Source organism: Panulirus ornatus, chromosome 12, assembly GCF_036320965.1.
Source record: "Panulirus ornatus isolate Po-2019 chromosome 12, ASM3632096v1, whole genome shotgun sequence".
Taxonomy (NCBI): Eukaryota; Metazoa; Arthropoda; class Malacostraca; order Decapoda; family Palinuridae; genus Panulirus; species Panulirus ornatus.
In genome coordinates this window covers 17,991,483-18,006,649 of record NC_092235.1, presented here as the reverse complement: position 1 = coordinate 18,006,649, position 15,167 = coordinate 17,991,483, and the positions used below count along the sequence as shown (strand labels likewise).

The 15,167-nt window shown below is 41.6% G+C and overlaps 1 protein-coding gene across 6 annotated transcripts in view; it reads right to left on the bottom strand.

Annotated features, from left to right (window-relative positions):
- Positions 1-15,167, bottom strand: part of LOC139751815 (microcephalin-like) — a 225,100-nt gene that overhangs the window by 101,392 nt on the left and 108,541 nt on the right. For all 6 annotated transcript variants that reach the window (XM_071667407.1, XM_071667406.1, XM_071667409.1 and 3 more), the window contains 2 exons: positions 6,730-6,885; positions 5,578-5,739 (listed from right to left, as the gene is read on the bottom strand). In XM_071667407.1, the coding sequence (XP_071523508.1) occupies positions 5,578-5,739; positions 6,730-6,885 (318 nt within the window). The remainder of the gene's footprint in view (positions 1-5,577; positions 5,740-6,729; positions 6,886-15,167) is intronic.

Sequence of the window (15,167 nt, the reverse complement as noted above, 5' to 3'; positions counted from 1 at the left end):
ACCTTGCTCTTATTCACATTTACTCTCAGCTTTCTTCTTTCACACGCTTTACCAAACTCAGTCTCCAGCTTCTGCAGTTTCTCATCCGAATCAGCCACCAGCATTGTATCATCAGTGAACAACAAGTGACTCACTTCCCAAGTTCTCTCATCTACAACAGACTGCATACTTACCCCTCTCTCCAAAACTCTTGCATTCACCTCCCTAACAACCCCATCCATAAAGTAAATACAATATATATAACATTTCTAAAAGGGGAAACAGAAGAAGGAGTCAAGGACAGACAGGTAGCACGTTTGAGGAAAGGAACCTGGATGTTCTGGCTCTGAGTGAAACGAAGATCAAGGGTAAAGGGGAAGAGTGGTGTCGGAATGTCTTGGGAGTAAAGTCAGGGGTTGGTGAGAGGACAAGAGCAAGGGAAGGAGTAGCACTATTCCTGAAACAGGAGTGGTGGGAGTCTACTCCTATTCCTGAAACAGGAGTGGTGGGAGTATGTGATAGAGTGTAAGAAAGTAGACTCTAAATTGATATGGGTAAAACTGAAAGTGGATGGAGAGAGATGGGTGATTATTAGTGCATATGCACCTGGGCATGAGAAGAAAGATCATGAGAGGCAAGTGTTTTGGGAGCAGTTGAGTAAGTGTGTTAGTAGTTTTGATGCATGAGACCGGGTTATAGTGATGGGTTGTTTGAATGCAAAGGTGAGTAATGTGGCAGTTGAGGGGATAATTGGTGTACATGGGGTGTTCAGTGTTGTAAATGGAAATGAAGAAGAGCTTGTAGAATTGTGTGCTTGATTGGGAATACCTGATTTAAAAAGAGAGATATACAAAAGTATACGTAAGTAAGTAGGAGAGATGGCCAGAAAGCGTTATTGGATTATGTGTTAATTGATAAGCATGTGAATGAGAGACTTTTGGATGTTAATGTGCTGAGAGGTGCAACTGGAGGGATGCCTGATCATTATCTTGTGGAGGCGAAGGTGAAGATTTGCAGAGGTTTTCAGAAAAGAAGAGAGAATGTTGGGGTGAAGAGAGTGGTGAGAGTTAAAGAGCTTGGGAAGGAGACTTATGTGAGGAAGTACCAGGAGAGACTGAGTATAGAATGGAAGAAGGTGAGAAGAAAGGACATAAGGGGAGCGTGGGAGGAATGGGATGTATTTAGGAAAGCAGTGATGGCTTGTGCAAAAGATGCTTGTGGCATGAGAAGCGTGGGAGGTGGGCAAATTAGAAAGGGTAGTGAGAGGTGGGATGAAGAAGTAAGATTATAAGTGAGAGAGAAGAGAGAGGCATTTGGACAATTTTTGCAGGGAAATAATGCAAATGACTGGGAGATGTATAAATCAGAGGCAGGAGGTTGGAAGAAAGGTGCAAGAGGTGGAAAAGAGGGCAAATGAGAGTTGGGGTGAGAGAGTATCACTAAATTTCAGGGAGAATGGGAAGATATTTTGGAAGGTGGGGAGGTGATAACATGTAGTGGTGGTGGGAGAGTGAGTGGGGTGAGTGTTTTGAAGGTTTGTTAAATGTGTTTGATGATGGAGTGGCAGATATAGGGTGTTTTGGTTGAGGTGGTATGCAGGGTGAGAGGGTTAGGGAGAATGATTTGGTAAGCAGAGAAGAGGTAGTAAGGGCTTTGCAGAAGATGAAAGCTGGCAAGGCATCGAGTTTGAATGGTATTGCAGTGTAATTTGTTAAAGGGGGGGGGGTGACTGTGTTGTTGACTGGTTGGTAAGGTTATTAAGTGTATGTGAGACTCATGGTGAGGTGCCTGAGGACTGGCAGAATGCTTGCTTAGTGCCGTTGTACAAAGGCAAAGGGGATAAAGGTGAGTGTTCATATTACAGAGGTCTGAGTTTGTTGAGTGTTCCTGGGAAATTGTTTGGGAGGGTATTGATTGAGAGGGTGAAGGCATGTACAGAGCATCAGATTGGGGAGGAGCAGTGCTTTGCTTTGAAGAATGCATGTGAGAAATACTTAGAAGGGCAAATGGATTTGTATTCCCTGCGTGTCGGAGAAGGCAACTAAAGGGGGGGGGGGGGCTGGAAATCCTCCCCTCTTTTTTTTATTTTTTTCCAAAAAGAAGGAACAGAGAAGGGGGCTAGATGAGGATATTCCCTCAAAGATCCAGTCTTCTGTTCTTAACACTACCTTGCTAATGCAGGAAATGACAAAGAATGTATGTGAGAAATACTTAGAAAAGCAAATGGATTTGTTTGTAGCATTTATGGATCTGGAGAAGGCACATGACAGAGTTGATAGAGATGCTCTGTGGAAGGTTTTAAGAACACAGGGTGTGGGAGGTAAGTTGTTAGAAGCAGTGAAAAGTTTTTATCGAGGATGTAAGGCATGTGTACGTGTAGGAAGAGAGGAAAGTAATTGGTTCTCAGTGAATGTTGGTTTGCGGTAGGGGTGTGTGATGTCTCCATGGTTGTTTAATTTGTTTATGGATGGGGTTGTTAGGGAGGTGAATGCAAGAGTTTTGGAAAGATGGGCAAGCATGCAGTCTGTTGTGGATGAGTCAGCAATAACTGACTCACTTGGGAAGTGAGTCAGTTATTGCTCACTGATGATACAGCACTGGTGGCTGATTCGGGTGAGAAACTGCAGAAGCTGGTGACTGAGTTTGGTAAAGTGTGTGAAAGAAGAAAGCCAAGAGTAAATGTGAATAAGAGCAAGGTTATTAGGTACAGTTGGGTTGAGGGACAAGTCAACTGGGAGGTAAGTTTGAATGGAGAAAAACTGGAGGAAGTGAAGTGTTTTAGATATCAGGGAGTGGATTTGGCAGCGGATGGAACCATGGAAGTGGAAGTGAATCATAGGGTGGAGGAGGAGGCGAAAATTCTGGGCGCGTTGAAGAATGTGTGGAAGTCGAGAACGTTATCTTGGAAAGCAAAAATGGGTATGTTTGAAGGAATAGTGGTTCCAACAATGATATATGGTTGCGGAGGAGGGTGGATGTGCTGGAAATGAGATGTTTGAGGACAATAAGTGGTGTGAGGTGGTTTGATCAAATAAGTAATGAAAGGGTAAGAGAGATGTGTGGTTGAGAGAGCAGAAGAGGGTGTTTTGAAATGGTTTGGTCACATGGAGAGAATGAGTGAGGAAAGATTGACAAAGAGGATATATGTGTCAGAGGTGGAGGGAATAAGAAGTGGGAGACCAAAATGGAGGTGGAAAGATGGAGTGAAAAAGATCTTGAGTGTTTCGGGGCCTGAACATGCAGGAGGGTGAAAGGTGTGCAAGGAATACAGTGAATTGGAATGATGTGGTATACCGGGGTCGACGTGCTGTCAATGGATTGAACCAGGGCATGTGAAGCATCTGGGGTAAACCATGGAAAGTTCTGTGGGGCCTGGATGTGGAAAGGGAGCTGTGGTTTCAGTGCATTATACATGACAGTTAGAGAATGAGTGTGAACGAATGTGGCCTTTATTGTGTACATGTGTATATATGTATATGTCTGTGTGTGTATATATATGTATACATTGAGATGTATAGGTATGTATATGTGCGTGTGTGTATGTGTATGCATATACATGTGCATATGGGTGTGTTGGGCCATTCTTTCATCTGTTTCCTTGCGCTACCTTGCTAACGTGGGAGACAGCGACAAAGTATAATAAATAAATAAATAAATATATTTTTTTATCATTAAAAAGTGGAAGTGTTGGAAATTAGATGTTCGAGGACAATATGTGGTGTGAGGTGGTTTGATCGAGTAGGTAATGAAAGGGTAAGAGAGATGTGTGGTAATAAAAAGAGTGTGGTTTAGAGAGCAGAAGAGGGTGTATTGAAATGATATGGTCACATGGAGAGAATGAGTGAGGAAAGATTGACAAAGAGGATATATGTGTCAGAGGTGGAGGAAACAAGAAGTGAGAGACCAAATTGGAGGTGGGAGGATGGAGTGAGAGATTTTGAGCAATTGGGGCCTGAACATACAGGAGCGTGAAAAGCATGCAAGGAATAGAATGGATTGGAACTATCTGGTATACCGGGGTCGATGTGTTGTCAATGGATTGAACCAGGGCATGTGAAGCATCTGGGGTAAACCATTGAAAGTTATGTGGGGCCTGGATGTGGAAAGGGAGCTGTGGTTTCGGTGCATTACACATGACATCTAGAGACTGGGTGTGAAAAAATGTAGCCTTTGTTGTCTTTTCCGAGCACTACCTCAAGCGTAGGGGATGGAGGTGCCATTTCATGTGTGGTGGAGTGGCGACAGGAATGGATGAAGGCAGCAAGTATGAATATGTACATGTGTATACATGTATATGTCTGTGTATGTATATGTATATATGTATGCATTGAAATGTATAGGTATGTATATGTGTGTGTATGGGCAGTTACGTACATACATGTGCATGTGGGTGGGTTGGGCCATTCTTTCGTCTGTTTCCTTGCACTACCTTAACACGGGAGACAGCAACTAAGTATAATAAAATATAAAATATATGGAAAAACAAGTGAGTTAAAAGGATGGTTAAGGAGCAAAGGTTCTGGGGGCACTGAAGAATGTGTGGAAAGAAATAGTGCTATCTGGGAGGACAAAATAGGTAAGTCTGAAGGTATATAGTAGTCCCAAAATTATGATATGGATGCAAGGCATGAGTTATTGATAAGGCAGTGAGGAGGAGGGTGGATGTGTTGGATACTAAATGTATAAAGAAAATATGTGGTGTGAGGTGGTTTAATCGAGTAAGTAATGAAAGAGTAAGACAGATTTGTGGTAACAGAGTGTGGGTGAGAGAACAGAAGTGCGTTGAAATAGTTTGGACACATGGAAACAATGATTGAGGAACGGTTGACAAAGAGGATATATGTGTCACAAGTGAAAAGAAAAAGGAGACCAGTAAGACCAAATTGGAGATGGAAGGATGGAGTGAAAAGATTTTGAGCGACTGGGGCCTAAACATGCTGGAGGGTGAAAGGCACGTAGAGGATAGAGTGAACTGGAACGATGTGTTACATTGGGTTCAACGTGCTGTGAATGGAATGAACCAGGGCATGCAAAGCATCTGGGGTAAACCATGGAAAGGTCTATGAGCCTGGTTGTGCATGGGTAGTTGTGGTCTCAGAGCATTATATAAATAAGCTAGAGAATGGTTGTGAGTGGATGTAGCCTTTCTACATCTGGTCCTAGTGCTACCTCAATGATGCAGGAAATGGCCTTTCTGTGGTTTCCTGACCACTTCATATGCCTTGTGTACCAAACTGTCCAGATTCACTGCATCTACTGCATTCCTCTCACCCCTCCACATGTTTAGGCTCCAATAAAGCCTCTTTTACTTCATCCTTACATCTCCCTCTTAGCCTCTTCCTCCTCCTTGCTCCCTCCACTTCTGAGACATATATCCTCTAGTCAGTTTGTCTTCCCTTATCCTCTCCATACATACAAACCATTTCAGCATATCATCTTCAGCCTTCTCAATTTTACTTTGCTTACCATCATACCTCTCTCTTTCACTGTCATTCCTTAAAGTCACATGATCACAGATAATCAGACTATTACATGTTTGAATCTAAATCACTTGACCAAACCTTTTCCTCGATACAAATATCTAATACATCAACACACCTCTTTCATGAGAGAATTATGTTGTGGAGAAAGCGACTGCAAATCAGCTGGCGCAGGAGATGGGGATGATTGGGATTTCAAGGTCTTCATTCGACGTTGTACACGAGCAGCTGCTAACTTCTCTTCTTCTGAAAACTCTCTTGGTTGCATGGACCTCATTTTCTGTTACAAAATATATTAAATAATTATTTCTGCTTAACATTCAACAACCATCTTACTCATGTTCCACAGTGTTACAAGCACTGTCCTAACACCATTTTTTTCTTTATCTACAAGCGCTGTCCTAAAACTAAATTTTTTTGTAACCACTAATACCACTGCTCCAAACGCCCCTTATCTTTTACCATTATTTTCAATCAGTCCTTTACAATGTTGTTTTCATCTTTTCCATATTTCAGTCTTTTGTCATATGTAGTTTCCTAGACATGCTTAATACACTCACACCTAACCTAAAATTCTCTTCTGAATCCATTTACCTCCTTCCAAATCAGTCAGTTATTCAATGGGATATATGAGTATTAGGCATGGTAACACTACAAAATTAACAGGTTACCATAAAACTATTTGTTGAGAAAAGGAAGAACAGAATAAGCCAACTAAATGGGTATTCCATGGGACACTTTTGTCACCTGCACTCCAACACAGTTATCAGGAATACAATAAAACATCAAAATCACCTGCATCAAGGTCCACTGCCAAAGGTTACATATTTCTATTAGGGGAGTAAGTCATGTAAGAGCCAAACAAAAGTGAGAGATTTTATACCATAAAGTTCTTTTTAGATACTTTGGAAACAACCATATAAAGTATACAGTTTGGTGCATTTGAACTGACCCTTACAGCTTTAGTTGAATCTTCTAATTATAGACCAGGTTCAGTTGCTATGTATAGTTGATTAGATGATCTGTTAATGCAATACCTCAATTCTAACTAAAACTTCCAAAACAAATTGTCATATTTCACCACTCACAAGCATACTCTCACACATCTTACAACAAGATAACCACCTGTTTATGAACACAATTACACAGCCACTGCCCCACACACCTAAAAATCCATTCATCAGTCCCTAGGAGCCCCACATATCTCAGTGTATATGCAAACCTTGAGTTTTATGAAAATTCTGAAAAAAAAAACATTTAAATAACTCACCCTAAGTCTAGTAACATGAAGAGGTTTCATGTAAGACTCTATTGAGGAACTAGGGAAAAGGACTTCTGATATACGTTGACGTTTCTCCCGGCAAGCTTCAACCCAAAGTGATGATACTAAGTGAAGTCCACGTTTCATTGCTCGGTCAAAAACAGACTGAAATCACACCATCAAATCCTTTCTATTAATAGCAAAGTAAGAACTCTTTTGGAATCAAAAAAATTCAGATAAAAAGAACTTCAGTTTTAATATTTTCCTACAACCTAAGTAAGCTTTGAATTTTACTTCAATAATTTTCTTATACAATTTTCTTTAACTTGGTGGTTTAAATGGAAAAGAAAACCAAAGCAGGCAGTCCAGGAACACAAAGAGAAGAAATAAATACCAAATGGTATGGAAATGTTGAGCAAGAGAGTATACCCATGTGAAGGATGATGGTTTATAAAAGCTGTTAGTTAAGAATACTACAAGTAAACTCAAAGCTGGAAAAGAACATCATCCATGATGAATCGGGGCATACTTAAATCTCACTCTCCTAAAAGAGGAATCCCCAGAACCACAACATCTAAGCTAAGGTGATGTCTCAGGTAGGTGGCAAATGGCAAATGAGTTTCAAAGACCCTGATTTTCTCATTTTCTCCAAAGAAATGTTAAGATAGCAGCCAACTTCCTCACATCATGCATTCTCTTGTAAAGTCCAGGTTTAGCCAATAAAACGTTTCATAATCCATGTAAACACATTCACTGCCAAAGGGGTTTCAAGGTTTCAGGGAGCATAAATAATATTCACCTCATAGTCTCTATAAAAAACGAAAAGTCTTTAAGGATTTAAGAGGGCATCAGGCACAAATTTCACTTGGCGATGTTTTCATTTTCAAAAGGTGTATTTCTATATCTAATAATGTAATTTCATACTTATATAAAGGATTGATCCATCCTCGTATGAAGTACTGCTCTCACATCTGGGGTGTTTCTAACTATGTATCCTAACTTGACTTGGGTCAAAAACAGTCCAACTTATCTACTCACCCAAGCTAACTTCAAAACTTGATCCTGCAACCCAATGACACAAAGTTGGTTCATTTCCCTCTTCAGTAGGTGTTACTTTGGTTTTTGCTCTCGAGACCTGGCTGCTTGTGTGCTCCCAATACTAGCAAGACCATACATTACTCAGCAAGCTATTGTGTCACACAATTACTGTGTGGCCACTGGCAATTAAAAGGTGGGTAGTTTTGATAAATGTTTCTTTCCCTGCAACTTGAATCTTGAAATCTCTTCCCTCTCATGTCTCTCCCAATAACTATGACCTGACATGTCTAAAAAGACTGATTTTTCACTCCCTCCAAAATTCATAGATACTTTCCCTTGTCTCTTCTTTTTCCCTTTTGTTAGCCTCTTTATATTTCAATTAAGGCCTGGCCTTAATGTGGACTTCTGTCAATAACTGGAGCCTCCAACATTGAAAAAGAAAAACATGACTATAAATTTACAATTCAACTTCCTGTCCCAATGGTCCCTTTTATTATTAGGAAGTTCTTGCAGTACTTACAAAGCTAGCCACATCCACTAGTCGTGACCACAGGTCATAAGGTGCTGTGTTATGTGCAAGTCTTTGTGCAAAGAGTGCAGGAATATTGAGCTGCTGTCTTCTTTAAAGAAGGCTGCATCATAGGAAGGAGAGGTGTTGAGATGTGCTGAAACAGCATTTACAGTGTTGCAGTGATGGGTAAGGTTCAGAGCTTAAGAAGGAGAGTGACTCTTGTTTGTCTGGCAAGTCAGGATTCTTATGGGTGTTAGTCTGGTGGTTTGGAGTTTAAGAATAAGTTGAAAGGTTAGCTGTTATACTGCATGTCAGGTTATTTTAATGGGTATGCTTTCTATTACTGTTATATATGCTGTTGGAGATGGGATCAATGATTAGAGGATACTGAAGCGTGAGGCAGAGGTTTCTTTGTGTGTGTATGTAGTTATGGTATTGCAGTTGAATTTATGAAGAAAGGGAGTGACTGTGTTGTTGACTGATTGGTAAGGATATTCAATGTATGTATGGATCTTTGTGAAGTGCATGAGGATTGGTGGAATGCATGTATAGTGCCATTGTACAAAGGCAAAGGGGATGAAGGCGAGTCTTCAAACTACGGAGGCATAAGTTTGTTGAGTATTCCTGGAAAATTGTATGGGAGGGTATTGAGTGAGAGGGTGAAAGCATGTGCAAAGCATCAGATTTGGGAGAAGCGGTGTGATTTCACAAGTGGTAGAGGATGTGTGGGTCAGGTATTTGCTTTGAAGAATGTGTGAGAAATATTTAGAAAAACTGATGGATTTGTATGTAGCATTTATGGATCTGGAGAGGCATATGAAAGGGTTGATATAGATGCTCTGTGGAAGGTCTTAATAGTGTATGGTGTAGGAGGTAAACTGCTAGAAGCAGTGACAACTTTCTATCATGGATGTAAGGCATGTGTATGAGTAGGAAGAGAGGAGAGTGAATGTTCCCAGTGAAGGTCGGTCTGCGGCAGGGGTGCGAGATGTATTCATGTTATTCAGTTAATGGATTGGGTGGTTAGGGAGATAAATGCAGGAGTTTTCGAGAACGGGGTGAGTATGCACTCTGTTGGAGATGAGAGGGCCTGGGAAGTGAGTCAGTTGTTGTTCACAGACGATACAGGATTGGTTTTGGTGCATTACACATGATAGCTAGAGACTGAGTGTGAACGAATGTGGCCTTTGTCTGTTTGTTTTCCTGACACTACCTCACTGAAGCAGGGCATAGCAATGCTGTTTCCTATGGTGCAGGATGGTGCCAGGAATGGATTGAGGGCAAGCAAGTATGAATATATACATGTGAATATATCATCAATTATCCTTGGGGATAGGGGAAAAAGAATACTTCCCACACATTCCTCACGTGTCGTAGAAGGCAACTAAAGGGGACAGGGTCGGGGGGATAGAAACCCTCCCCTCCTTGTATTTTAACTTACTAAAAGGGGAAACAGAAAAAGGAGTCACGCAGGGAGTGCTCATCCTCCTCAAAGGATCAGATTGGGGTGTCTAAATGTGTGTGGATGTAACCAAGATGAGAAAAAAGGAGAGATAGATAGTATGTTTGAGGAAAGGAACCTGGATGTTTTGGCTCTGAGTGAAACGAAGCTCAAGGGAAGAGTGGTTTGGGAATGTCCTGGGAGTAAAATCAGGGGTTAGTGAGAGGACAAGAGCAAGGGAAGGAGTAGCACTACTCCTGAAACAGGAGTGGTGGGAGTATGTGATAGAGTGTAGGAAAATAAACTCTAAATTGATATGGGTAAAACTGAAAGTCGATGGAGAGAGATGGGTGATTATTGGTGCATATGCACCTGGGCATGAGAAGAAAGATCATGAGAGGCAAGTGTTTTGGGAGCAGCTGAGTGAGTGTGTTAGCGGTTGTGATGCATGAGACCGGGTTATAGTGATAGGTGATTTGAATGCAAAGGTGAGTAATAAGGCAGTTGAGGGAATAATTGGTATAAATGGGGAGTTCAGTGTTGTAAATGGAAATGGTGAAGAGCTTGTAGATTTATGTGCTGAAAAAGGACTGGTGATTGGGAATACCTGGTTTAAAAAGAGAGATATACATAAGTATACATATGTAAGTAGGAGAGATGGCCAGAGAGCATTATTGGATTATGTGTTAATTGATAGGTGCACGAGAGAGACTTTTGGATGTTAATGTGCTGAGAGGTGCAACTGGAGGGATGTCTGATCATTATCTTGTGAAGGTGAAGGTGAAGATTTATAGAGGTTTTCAGAAAAGAAGAGAGAATGTTGGGGTGAAAGGAGTGGTGAGAGTAAGTGAGCTTGGGAAGGAGACTTGTGTGAGGAAGTACCAGGAGAGACTGAGTACAGAATGGAAAAAAGTGAGAAAAGAGGAGGTAAGGCGAGCGGGGGTTAGAATGGGATGTATTTAGGGTAGCAGTGATGGCTTGCACAAAAGATGCTTGTGGCATGAGAAGCATGGGAGGTGGGCAGATTAGAAAGGGTAGTGAGTGGTGGGATGAAGAAGTAAGATTATTAGTGAGAGAGAAGAGAGGGGCATTTGCACGGTTCTGCAGGGAAATAATGCAAATGAGTGGGAGATGTATAAAAGAAAAGGCAGGAGGCCAAGAGAAAGGTGCAAGAGTTGAAAAAGAGGGCAAATGAGAGTTGGGGTGAGAGAGTATCATCAAATTTTAGGGAGAATAAAAAGATGTTTTGGAAGGAGGTAAATAAAGTGCAAAAGACAAGGGAACAAATGGGAACTTCAGTGAAGGGGGCTAATGGGGAGGTGATAACAAGTAGTGGTGATGTGAGGAGATGGAGTGAGTATTTTGAAGGTTTGTTGAATGTGTGTGATGATAAGAGTGGCAGATATAGGGTGTTTTGGTCGAGGTGGTGTGCAAAGTGAGAGGGTTAGGGAAAATGATTTGGTAAACAGAGAAGAGGTAGTAAAAGCTTTGCGGAAGATGAAAGCCGGCAAGGCAGCAGGTTTGGATGGTATTGCAGTGGAATTTATCAAAAAAGGGGGTGACTGTATTGTTGACTGGTTGGTAAGGTTATTTAATGCATGTATGATTCATGGTGAGGTGCCTGAGGATTGGCGGAATGCTTGCATAGTGCCATTGTACAAAGGCAAAGGGGATAAGAGTGAGTGCTCAAATTACAGAGGTATAAGTTTGTTGAGTATTCCTGGTAAATTATATGGGAGGGTATTGACTGAGAGGGTGAAGGCATGTACAGAGCATCAGATTGGGGAGGAGCAGTGTGGTTTCAGAAGTGGTAGAGGATGTGTGGATCAGGTGTTTGCTTTGAAAAATGTATGTGAGAAATACTTAGAAAAACAAATGGATTTGTTTGTAGCATTTATGGATCTGGAGAACGCATATGATAGAGTTGATAGAAATGCTGTGTGGAAGGTATTAAGAATATATGGTGTGGGAGGCAAGCTGTTAGAAGCAGTGAAAAGTTTCTATCGAGGATGTAAGGCATGTGTACGTGTAGGAAGAGAGGAAAGTGATTGGTTCTCAGTGAATGTAGGTCTGCGGCAGGAGTGTGTGATGTCTCCATGGTTGTTTAATTTGTTTATGGATGGGGTTGTTAGGGAGGTAAATGCAAGAGTTTCGGAAAGAGGGGCTAGTATGCAGTAAATGCAAGAGTTTCGGAAAGAGGGGCTAGTATGTAGCCTGTTGTGGATGAGAGACCTTGGGAAGTGAGTCAGTTGTTGTTCGCTGATGATACAGCACTGGTGGCTGATTCATGTGAGAAACTGCAGAAGCTGGTGACTGAGTTTGGTAAAGTGTGTGAAAGAAGAAAGATGAGAGTAAATGTGAATAAGAGCTAGGTTATTAGGCACAGTAGGGTTGAGGGTCAAGTAAATTGGGAGTTGAGTTTTAATGGAGAAAAACTGGAGGAAGTGAAGTGTTTTAGATATCTGGGAGTGGATTTGGCAGCGGATGGAACCATGGAAGCGGAAGTGAATCATAGGGTGAGGGAGGGGGCAAAAATTCTGGGGGCCTTGAAGAATGTGTGGAAGTCGAGAACATTATCTAGGAAAGCAAAAATGGGTATATTTGAAGGAATTGTGGTTCCAACAATGCTGTATGGTTGCGAGGCGTGGGCTATGGATGGAGCTGTGCGGAGAGTGGATGTGCTGGAAATGAGATGTTTGAGGACAATATGTGGTGTGAGGTGGTTTGATCGAGTAAGTAAGAGAGATGTGTGGTAATAAAAAGAGTGTGGTTGAGAGAGCAGGAGAGGGTGTTTTAAAATGGTTTGGTCACATGGAGAGAATGAGTATGGAAAGATTGACCAAGAGGATATATGTGTCAGAGGTGGAGGGAACGAGGAGAAGTGGAAGACCAAATTGGAGGTGGAAAGATGAAGTGAAAAGGATTTTGAGTGATTGGGGCCTGAACATGCAGGAGGGAGAAAGGCGTACAAGGAATAGAGTGAATTGGATCGATGTGGCATACCGGGGTCGACGTGCTGTCAATGGATTGAACCAGGGCATGTGAAGCGTCTGGGGTAAACCATGGATAGTTCTGTGGGGCCTGGATGTGGAAAGGGAACTGTGGTTTCGTGCATTATTACATGACAACTAGAGACTGAGTGTGAACGAATGGGGCCTCTGTTGTCTTTTCTAGCGCTACCTCACACACATTTGGGGGGAGGGGGTTGTTATTTCATGTGTGGCGAGGTGGCGATGGGAATGAATAAAGGCAGACGGTATGAATTGTGTACATGTGTATATATGTATATGTCTGTGTGTGTATATATATGCATACGTTGAGATGTATAGGTATGTATATTTGCGTGTGTGGACGTGTATGTATATACATGTGTATGTGGGTGGGTTGGGCCATTCTTTCGTCTGTTTCCTTGCGCTACCTCGCTAACGCAGGAGACAGTGACAAAGCAAAATAAAAAATATATCATCACATTTGGAGTCTTTACTCCATTATATGTAAGGCATGTAAAGGTGTATATGTTGGCCAGACCGGAAAAACAGTACCTGGGAGATGTTAGTAGCACCATCACTCAGTATGCTGGGATGACCACAAAAATGCAATCACTAAACACTTATGAAAATGATCACCCTGCAGACCTTAAAAATCCAGTTATTTCATACCCTTCTTTTGATTATGCTACCCGTAACATCATTGAATCTGTCTTAACTGCTAATACTAAGAACTTTAATTTGTCCCCTGGCAACTTTAAAGCATGTCCTATACTCAACTAAGTCATTATGAAAGAATTAACAAGAAGCAAAATCATAAAAAAATGGTCCAAGGCACATCCAGCTAACCAGGTCATTCCCCAACACACAACACCCCTGAACCACAAGACATCCCCACTCTCCCTTTAATGGTCACTCTCAGTCAGGCCAGTGTTTTGTCTCTGATGGTAGGTGCAAGATGGTACCTCTATTGTCATGCTGAGTTAAAATAAATTTATCAATAATTGGCACCTGATGAGATGGAGTGTCTCCATGGAACATGTGCCACATGTATACAAAAATTACATGTTAAATAAAATCATATGAACTCCTACTAAAGAATGATTTCACCTTCATAACTATCATCATGGAGTAGTGCAATCGGTGAAGGGGCAAATGGGGAGGTAATAACAAGTAGTGATGAAGTAAGGAGAAGGAGTGAGTATTTTGAAGGTTTGTTAAATGTATTTGACGATAGAGGGCAGATATAGGGTGTTTGGGTCAGCATGGTGTGCGAAGTGAGAGGGGTCAAGGAGAATGGTTTGGTAAACAGAGAAGAGGTAGTGAAAGCTTTGCAAAAGATGAAAGCTGGCAAGGCAGCGGGTCTGGATGGCAATACAGTAGAATTTATCAAAAAAGAAGGTGATTGTGTTGTTGATGGGTTGGTAAGGATATTTCATGTATATATGGATCATGGTGAAGTGCCTGAGGATTGGCAGAATGCATACATAGTGCCACTGAACAAAGGCAAAGAGGATTAAGGTGAGTCTTCAAATTACAGAGGCATAAATTTGTTAAGTATTCCGGGGAAATTATAAGGGACATTGATTAAGAGGGTAAAGGCATGTACAGAGCATCAGATTGGGGAAGAGCAGTGTGGTTGCAGAAGTGGCAGAGGATGTGTGGATCAGGTGTTTGCTTTGAAGAATGTATGTGAGGAATACTTAGAAAAGCAAATGGATTTGTGTGTAGCATTTATGGATCTGGAAAAGGCATATGATATGGTTGATAGAAATGCTCTGTGGAAGGTGTTAAGAGCATTTGGTGTTGGAGGTAAGTTGCTAGAAGCAGTGAAAAGTTTTTTACTACGGATGTAAGGCTTGGGTATGAGTAGGAAGAGAGAAAAGTGAGTGGTTCCCACCGAATATCAGTTTGCATCAGGGGTGTGTGATGTCCCCATGGTTGTTTAATTTGTTAATGGATGGGGTGGTTAGGGAGGTGAATGCAAGACTTTTGGAGAGAGGGGCAAGTATGCAGTCTGTTGTGGATGAGAGGGCTTGGGAGGTTGGTCAGTTGTTGTTCGCTGATGATACAACACTGGTGACTGATTCGGGTGAGAAACCACATAAGTTGTAGACTGAGTTTGGTAAAGTGTGTGAAAGGAGAAAGTTGAGAGTACATGTGAATAAGAGCAAGGTTATTAGGTTCAGTAAGGATGATGGACAAGTTAATTGGGAGGTAAGTTTGAATGGAGAAAAAACTGGTAGTGAAGTGTTTTAGATATCTGGGAGTGGACATAGCAGCGAATGAAACCATGGAAGCAGAAGTGAGTCACAGAGTGGGGGATGGGGTGAAGGTTCTGAGAGCATTGAAGAATGTGTGGAAGGCAAGAACATTATCTTGGAGAGCAAAAATGAGTATGTTTGAAGGAAAGATGGTTCCGACAATATTATATGGTTGCGAGGCATGGGCTATAGATATGGTTGTGCGG